Consider the following 8,481-nt stretch of genomic DNA (forward strand, 5'->3'; position numbering starts at 1 on the left):
TGGGATGCTCTTCCTGCAGAAAGGGAGCGAGCACGCTTTCCAGCCCTCCTGACACTGCAAACGACCAGACCACGTGCCACCATTGGGGATGGGGCTAAGGGGCTGCTCCCCTAAGATGTGTCTGGAATGCCACTTTTGCTGACCTCTGAGTAGCACGTTTGGTTTCTGACAGTACGACTGCCTTCCTATGGAGCAACAAGTAATGAAATGCTCGCTGCAGACAGGCTGAAACACACGGAAAAGAAGTATAAAGAGGGCAAAGATGTTATTTCAAACTCTGGCTTTGGTCTCCTTTTCAGAACCTGGGTGTGGAACTCACATGAGTGGTTCCCCTCCTCCATCCCACTCTCCTTCAGCCCCTCTTTGTGGCTCTCCAGCCAGTGACCACTCTCCGCCCGGTGTCACAGCTACTCACATGCATGCTCATCCCCCCGGCCGAATCGTGAGACCCGCAGTGGCAGTGTGACGGAGGCAGCGATGCTCACCACCTGCTCCCCCAAATTTCCCAGCCACCCTGCGTCAGCTGAAGCCAGGTGACCAGTCCCAGCCAAGGGGCTGTGGGTGGGAGTGACGTGGGGCACTTGCTGGCTAAAGCACGGAAGAGTGTGTGTGTGACATTCGGCTGCCTTTCACCTGCCACAGCCACCTGAGCCTGGTGCTGAGCTGGCGGAGTTGTGAGATCAAACAGCCTGGACTGCCGATGGCAGCATGGAGGACAGACCCCGCGGAGAGTCCCCGGGCCTCCGGTGAGTGAGAGGTGAGCCTTTGCTGCGCTCAGCCTTGGGATCCTGGGGTTGTTGGTTACCGCAGCACGACCCAACCCCAGGCTCACAGAGACGGGGCTATGACGTGTATTCGCAGCTGGGATCTCTCCCCCGCAGCTCACTGACTTGCTTAGAGTCCACTCTGCATTCACCAAAGCTGATTTGGCGCACAGCACCACACACTGGGTGTGGCTGCGTTTCTGAGCTCTGCCCACAAAGTGCCATCTTCCACGCAGAGGGGCCAGAGGAGGACTCTGCCAGGGGGTGGCCGGGCCACAAGATGGCGGAAGCTGGGCACTGGAACATGGCCTTAAGCACAGCGACTGAGGGACCCGCTTCGGCCACGTGGGCTTCTCTCAGTGTGGGACGGCCCCCAGACTAAATTCCTGCATGTGTGAGACTAAACTTGCGCCAGGCCGCTCAGATGCTCAAGTCATCTCCTAGAGCAGCCGTTCACCCTAATGTACAGCACGAATGCTCGGGTGACCCGCGCAAAGGATGCCAGGGCAAAGTAGGAGAGTTTTAAATCCGTCAAGAGATCCTGTAATTCCATTTCTAGGAACATATTCTAAGAAAATAGTGTGATAGATTCATGATAGTGTATGTCTATGCAAGGACATCCAGTGTTATTTAATAGTGGAAAATACTGGAAAGCACCTAAATGTCCAAAAAATAATCACAGTAAACCTACAGGATCCAGTATCTTGAATCCATTGAGTAATTGTGGCTTTAAAACCTATTTAATAAGACATAATAAATAAAAAAACAGAACAGTTCCCCTGTGTACACAGCATATGGAGCGTGTGTCTGCTGACACACACGGGGAAACAATGGAATGAAACAAGCCCAACACCGGAGCGATTCTCTCTGGGCAGCAGGATTGGAATGCGTCGTTTAACCTGGGCTCTCAGACCTTAACGCGGAGGCATTTGAGGAACACAGAGTCCCACTTCTACCCTGGAACCCTGCCTGCCGCCATCCCCACTCACAGGGGCCGCCTGTGCCCGCTCACCTCCCGCAGGGTGGTCAGCGTCCTCGTGTGCACGATGACCTGCTTGGTGAGGTCCCTGTTGTCCTTCTCCAGCTCCTTCAGCTTGCCGGCCGCGTCCCTGCAGCGGGCCAGCTCGCGGTCCAGCGCGCGGCTCTCCTTCTCGGCAGCGGACAGCTTGGCGGTGCTGTCGTCCAAGACCGCGTCCTTCAGCTCCACCTGCTGCCACAGCCGCTTGGCCTCCTTCTCCAGCAGCTTCTTGTCCTTCTCGAGCTGGGCCACCTCCTGCTCCAGGGCCTTCTTGTCCCTCTCGGCCCGCTCCAGCTGCACGCCGGCCAGCCGGAGGGCCTCCAGGTCCCGGCGCAGCGCCTGGTGCTCAGCCTCCAGCTCGCCCAGCTCGCTCTCCAGGGCCTGCGACCTGCGGCCGCTGCTCTCCAGGCTCTGCTGCAGCCGCAGGTTCTCGGCGCTCACGCTCTGGTAGCTGAGCTCCAGGCGCTCCGACTTCTTGCCCAGCGCCTTCAGCAGCTCCACGTTCTTCCTCAGCTCCTCCTTCTCGCGCTCCAGCTGCTGGTTCTCCCTCTCGATCTGCGCCATCTTGGCGCTGGTAAAGCGCATGGCCTCCACCATCTTGCGCAGCTCCAGGTTCTCTGCGTCCAGCTGCTTGTTGTCGCGCTCCAGGTCCTCGAGCTGCACCGACACGTTCTGCAAGGTGTCCAGAGACTTCCTCAGCGTCCGGTTCTCCAGCTGCAGGCCCTGGCTCTCGTGCTCCAGGGCCGTGGCTTTCTCGGTGGCCGTCTCCAGGGAGGTCACCTTGCTGGCCAGCTGCGCGTTCTCCTCCTGCAGCCGCTGCAGCTCCCCCTCCAGCTTCTCCGCCCGCTGCCCCTTCTCCCTGGCCTGCTCCAAGTCCTTGTGCAGCTGCTGCTTCTCGAACTCCAGCTGGCTGAGTTTGCTGCTGGCCTCTGTCACTGTCTGGTGGAGGGCTTTGTTCTCCTTCTCCACGTCTTTCACGCGGGCCTCGCTGCTGACCTGCGACCTCTCCCGCAGCGACCACACTGCTCGGTTGAGGTGGTCCTTTTCTTGCTCAAGGTCCTTGATCTATGGGAAAACACAACAGGCAAAACCCAGGCTGCTGTGAGAACCTATTACAGTGATGCGGTTCACACCAGGGGACTGGAAAGCAGAGGCCTTGAAGGACCGACCATCCTACCTGTGCCCAAATGCTATGACGCTCCCCAGAGGCCTGACGTAGACTCAGGTGAGCAGGCGCAGACAAAATTGCTTAAGACAGTTCAACTCAAAATACGCTCAGAGCAACCAGGATGGCTTTAAAATGTAACCTACATCTCTCTCCCTCACTTGAAAGTTTCAGCGATTTCCCTTGTACTTTTGGTCATGGGACCAGGACCCTGATGACTGGGCCCTGCCCACCTCTGTGGCCTCCTCTTAGGCCACTCCCAGCCCCTTCCTCCCACAGACACTTTGCACATGCTGTTCCCTCTGCCTGGAGTGCTTTCCCTAGGACTCCAGCCCCACCAGCTGCTTCTCATCCTCAGGGTGGGGTCCACAAAGAAGCCTTGCGTGACAGCTCTGAGGTGGCCCTGCACCCCAGTATTCTCTCCCTCAGCAGCACACACCTGAGATCGCCTCACCTGTTACCTTTGCCTTCCCAGCTGAGCTACACCTGGGCAGGGCCCCGCCTGTTCACCATGTGCAGGGCCATCCCAACCCTCTCCTCCCGTTCACTCCTCTACCTCAGAGGCTGAAAAACTAAACCCTCAGTACTCCCTCCTCCCCTGCAGACAGAGGCAGTCACGCGTCAGCTGGCTAAGGCGACGTGTCCAGAGGGTCCTCAGGAGGACCTCCCTGTGCACCTCCCTCCTACCTGTACCTTGGGGTGTGCGGCAGCCACTGCTAAGGCCGGCAAGGCAGTAAGCGAGAGGCCTGGTTCCCGACGGCATCACTGAGCCACTGCATAGCCCTGGGCTGCCTACCCTGGGACTTCTTGGAGGGTGGCAAATAAAATCATGTAGGTTTGTCAGGGTTCTCGGGACACCATGGACATGCACAGCCGGATCGTTCTTTGTCATGGAGAACTGCGTTATGCACTGTGAACATCTGGCAGAATCCTTGGCCTCTACCCACTCCCTGCCAGGAGCACCAACGCTCTTCTCCCCCAGGTCGTGACAACCAAAAATGTCTTCAGATTTCGCCAAACGTCCCCTGGGGGACGAAACCCAGCCACCTTTCCCCACTTGTCAGTTGAGAAGTGCTGGTTTAAGCTGCAGCCAAGCGAGGTGACTGATAGCCCGCGCACCCGTGACGCATTTCCAGGACTGGCCAAGATCCTCAGCTCCCCTCTCCCAGGCAAGGCTCCGGGGGAGGCCCTAGCTGTGGGGACACCCACCTGCCGGGCCCTGTTGGCCTTCAGGGCCTCCATGTCGCTCTGTAGCTGCTCCTTCTCTTTGATCAGCTCCTCGCTGAGGGTCTCCAAATCCTGGTTGCTCTGCTTCTCTCTCTCCAGCTGGGTCTGTAACTTCTCGATCTGCAGAGCCCACAGACCCAGCCCGGGGCAGAAGTCAGTCTCGCCAGGTGAACCACGTTTTGGAACAAAACCAAACCCTCTCAGCCCCACAGAACACTTTAAGGAAACTTTACTCAAGGAAATCTCCCAGCGTGGTTCTGTGGACCTCCTGGCCCTTGACCTTCTCTCCTAGAGAGGAGGCCATCAGGCACGGATCTGTCCCCAGCCTCCCTCTGCCTCTTCCAGCCTCCTGTGCTCCACTGCCCAGGTCCGCCGACGCTGGGCACCCGACGGTACCTCACTCACCCATCACCCTGTTCTCCTCCCTGAGACTCCCTCCTTGCCTTAGTAGGTGACGTCACCCAGCTGCTCGAGTGGTCCTCCTTCCTCTTCCACCTCCATGCAAGTTTGTCACCATGGCCCCGTCCTTCCTATCCATTCTGTACCCGCTAACACCCCACTGCCTCTGCTCCAGGCCCCGCCACATTCCCTCCTGCCTGGACAGCTGCCCAGGGATCCCCCCGACACCAGGCTCCTCTGCTAGAATCCACCTGTGCCCCACCCCCCCAAAGAACAGGGCCTGAGAATCTGCATTCGACGTAACCCTAGCGACCCTGGGCTGCTGGTTTGGGAACACTGCTCTAAAACTATGGTTCTCAAGGAGGACAATCTGGGGAGCTCTGGGAAACTGACCCTCAGGCCGAAGTTAAATCAGAACCTCTGGGGATAGATCCAGAGATGCCCAGGCGACCCTGGTGATTAGTCCGGACTGAGACGCTGCTCTAAATCAGCTTGCCGGGGTGGGGCCTGCACGGAGAGGTTTGCAGAGATCCTCGGGTGACACTAAGGCTCACCGTCTAAGGTAACTCAGCCTCGCTTCTCTCGTGAGGGGCCGCCAGCTCTCCTGCCGCCCAGGTCTGTGCAGTCTCGACCCTCCACAGGAGGGTGCAGGCGTAGAGTCCACCAGCGGGCACGGGTGGGCCCGGCAGGGCTCAGACCCCGTTCCCTGCCCCAACCTGGGGAACCCCAGGACAAGAGTGCCTCACCCCTCCAGGCTGCCTGTGGGTCCTTCTCAAAAGTGAGACTCTGTTTATCTTCCCCGTTTCCCAGCAGAAGGCCTGGGGCCCAGTGGGAGCCGGAGCTCGCCTCCAAGGAGCCCGCCTGGAGAGCACAGGTCAAATGCAGGAAGCAGCAGTGGTGCCCACTCTCGCTCCCAGGGGGGCCTGCCCCGTAGCCCCCAACCCCGCCCCGGGCTAGGCTGGCGCAGGGTCTGGCTGTCTCGTCTCCCCACTTGCTGCTAATTCTTGGCCCCTCACCCCTGCTGCCCCTTCCTTCCCAACCTTTACGTTTCTGACCATTGCTGCTTCTGGTCTAAAGATGTGGGTTCCCGGATCCCACCCACCACTGCCGGACCTCATGTTTCTCCTTCTGTGGTGCTGTGCCCCACACTCCTGTCCACCCCCAGAGGAGCCAGCGCCCCTGAGGAGCTGACCGTGCAGAGACGTGAGCTGGCTGCAGGCCTTCTGGCCCCAAGGGGGTTTCCCGTCCCTCCCGAAGCCCCTGGCTTGGGCTACGGGCTCCTGTGGTTCGCCTCTGGGTTCGCAGGGCCCCGGGGCTGCTATGTCTCCAGATGGGCTGCTCCTGACTCCTTGTGATAAGCCCCCAAAGGGTTGCCCCTCTTCCCCTGAAAATGAGGATTCTTTCCTTCTCGACTCAAAGATGGCACTCTTATGAAATCAACACAAAATTCCAGACACAGGAGGGAGACAGCTTCTCTAGGACCCATGGAGGTGCCACAAGTTAGATGAAAGATGTTTTAACTTCGGGGAACTATGATTTCCACTGGTGTCTCAGACCTAAGCCAGCTCACAGCCTGGGCTACGCTCAGGGTGAGTTAGGAGAGCTGGGCTGGCTCCCGGGGTCCCCTGTGGGGCTCAGCGGGGCCTGGTGGGCTCACTTACGGACTGAGAGATGCTAGCCGGGTGGCTGAGGCTGGGGAGAAGAGCTCAGGATGGGCTGAGCTGGCCGAGGGGTGAAGCGGCCAGAGTGCGCCCCTCCGCTGGTGCTAAAGTGTTACTCCGTCAATACCGGGAGCACCGCTGTGTCTTACCGTCCCCGACCTGGGCCAGTGTCAGGACAATAAGACAGTGCAACATGTACAGAGGGTGAAAGAACCACCCTGCTGGGTCGGGCCGGATTCCAGCCAGGCCCAGGGTGGGCTGAGCAGGACAGGGAGGAGGCAGGACAGCTCTTGCCTGGGAATGGTGGCCCCTCCCTTCCGGCCCTCCCAATCCCCAGCCACCAGGGAGTCTGCACCAAGACGTGGCCTCCCAAGGGCCACACCAGGAGAGGGCTGGTGTCGGGCCAGAGAGGCAGGAGGGTGGGACCCGAGGGACGGGGGCGTAAGGAGTCATGCTGGGTGGGCAGAGGAGGGGCCACAGCAGACGGGCTGGGGTGGCAACACGCCTGAGAGCCACCCTTACAGCCTGCTGGGAGGGGACCCACAACGGCCCTGGGCCAGCGAGATTACACTGCAGGCTTTCCGGGGCAGAGCTGAGAGGACCGGCAGAGTTGGAAATTCTCATCTTCCTAAAGGTCAATTCTGTTTTACCGTGGCCAGGGGTGGACTGCCATGTATGAAGTCATTTCCTGTGCCGGGCCCACGTGAACCTAAGACCGTCCAGGCACTTTCCCCACGCTGCCCCGCATCAGAAGATGTGGCCTGAGAAGGGGGTGTTTTGTGCTGTCCTACAAAGAGACGACAAACCACTCGGCAGCTCAAACCCTGCAAGGTACACAGTGCTTCCAAGGGACCAGAGTGAACAGCACGCACAGCAGGGGACGTCCCAAGAGGTGAGGAAACAGCAAAGCAGGACCAAGGGGACCCAGGAATCCTGCCTGCAGCCCACACTCCTCCCGCAGCCTGTGATGCCTCAGGTTATGCCACTGCCAGGACTCAGGGCAGGTTGGGAGACACCCGCAAGTGCCAGTCGGACATGGTGCTCAGCCAGCAAGAGGGTCTCGCCTCCTCCCTTGGCTGGAATCTGCCAGCTGGCGTGTCCAGAGCCAACCATGCACCTGTGCCACCCTCGGTGTGGACCAGGTGGATCTGATGTCCTCTGATCCTATAGGCAACCCCCAGCCTCCCAACGGCCTGAGACCGAATCAGCCGCCTGAACGGGGATCCCCTAACTGCAGAACAGGACCGGCCTGTAAACGTGTCTGCTCTCCCGGACGTCTAGGTTCCACTGTGCGACCAGGGAGACCCAGCAGCTGTCCTTAAAAGCAAATGCAGTTCGGCTGGCTCTTCTTCCCTGTCCCATAAACCAAGAGGAGGGACTCAGCATGGACTTCCTCGTTTTACCACCAGCAAGACCCTAAAATGCTCCTCAACAGTCTCACACACACACACACAGCTCCGCATCTGGAATTCGGAACCTCACATTACTGTTTCTGCTCCCTTCCCTACTTCACGCCTGTTAGCAGCACACGGCTGTCTTCACTGAGCGCTTACTCTGTGCAGACCCCTTACTAGCTCCCGCCACCCTCACACGCCCGTTAGGTGATGTGACACAAGAGGAAATGCATATGCGGTCTCTGCCCACGTTCCTGGCACGAGCTCCTAAAACCCTTGGAATCTCCAAAGTGACAAGTGTCTTTCATGTATGCTAGTGAGACGTCCAGGGCTGGGGGTTCCTGGACAGCCTCAGGATGGTGGCTGGTTGCCAGGGGAACCAACCACGTGATTAGAGGGTTGGAACTTTCAGCACCCCCCACTCCGGGGAGGACAGAGGGGCTAGACGTGGAGTTAGCCACTAACGGCCAGTGATTTATCAACCATGCCTATGTATACAACCCCAAAGGGCAAGGTCAGAGAGCTTCCAGGTTGGTGACCACGTGGAGGCGCTGGGACGGGGAGACCCAGAGTGGGTGTGGGAGCTCCCCAGGCCTGCACTTCTATCCTACCTGGCTGCTCCCGAGCTGTGCCCTTTACAATAAGCGAATACACTAAGCCGTCCTAGCAAATGGTGGACCCCAAGGAGGGCAGTCTGGGAACCTCTGATTTAGTCAGTTGGAAGCACAGGTGACAAGCCGGACTTGGACCAGCATCTCAAGTGGGGGGCAGTCCTACAGGACTGAGCCCTCAACCTGTGGGGTCTGCGCCAACTCCAGGTAGACAGCGTCAGAAGCGAGTAAGACTGGAGGAC

General features: G+C 59.1%; 1 protein-coding gene across 1 annotated transcript in view; it reads right to left on the reverse strand.

Moving 5' to 3' along the window:
• Positions 1-1,776: 1,776 nt before the first annotated feature.
• The window catches only part of LOC105820266 (protein Daple), a gene marked incomplete at its 3' end in the record, with an annotated part of 113,019 nt that continues 106,314 nt past the window's right edge, over positions 1,777-8,481 (reverse strand). Inside the window, exons 14-15 of the mRNA XM_012656726.1 lie at positions 4,157-4,294; positions 1,777-2,847 (exon numbers count right to left, since the gene is read on the reverse strand). Of these exons, the coding sequence (XP_012512180.1) occupies positions 1,777-2,847; positions 4,157-4,294 (1,209 nt within the window). The remainder of the gene's footprint in view (positions 2,848-4,156; positions 4,295-8,481) is intronic.

The sequence above is a fragment of the Propithecus coquereli genome, unplaced genomic scaffold, assembly GCF_000956105.1.
Source record: "Propithecus coquereli isolate 6110/MARCELLA unplaced genomic scaffold, Pcoq_1.0 Scaffold516, whole genome shotgun sequence".
In the NCBI taxonomy this organism is placed as follows: domain Eukaryota; kingdom Metazoa; phylum Chordata; class Mammalia; order Primates; family Indriidae; genus Propithecus; species Propithecus coquereli.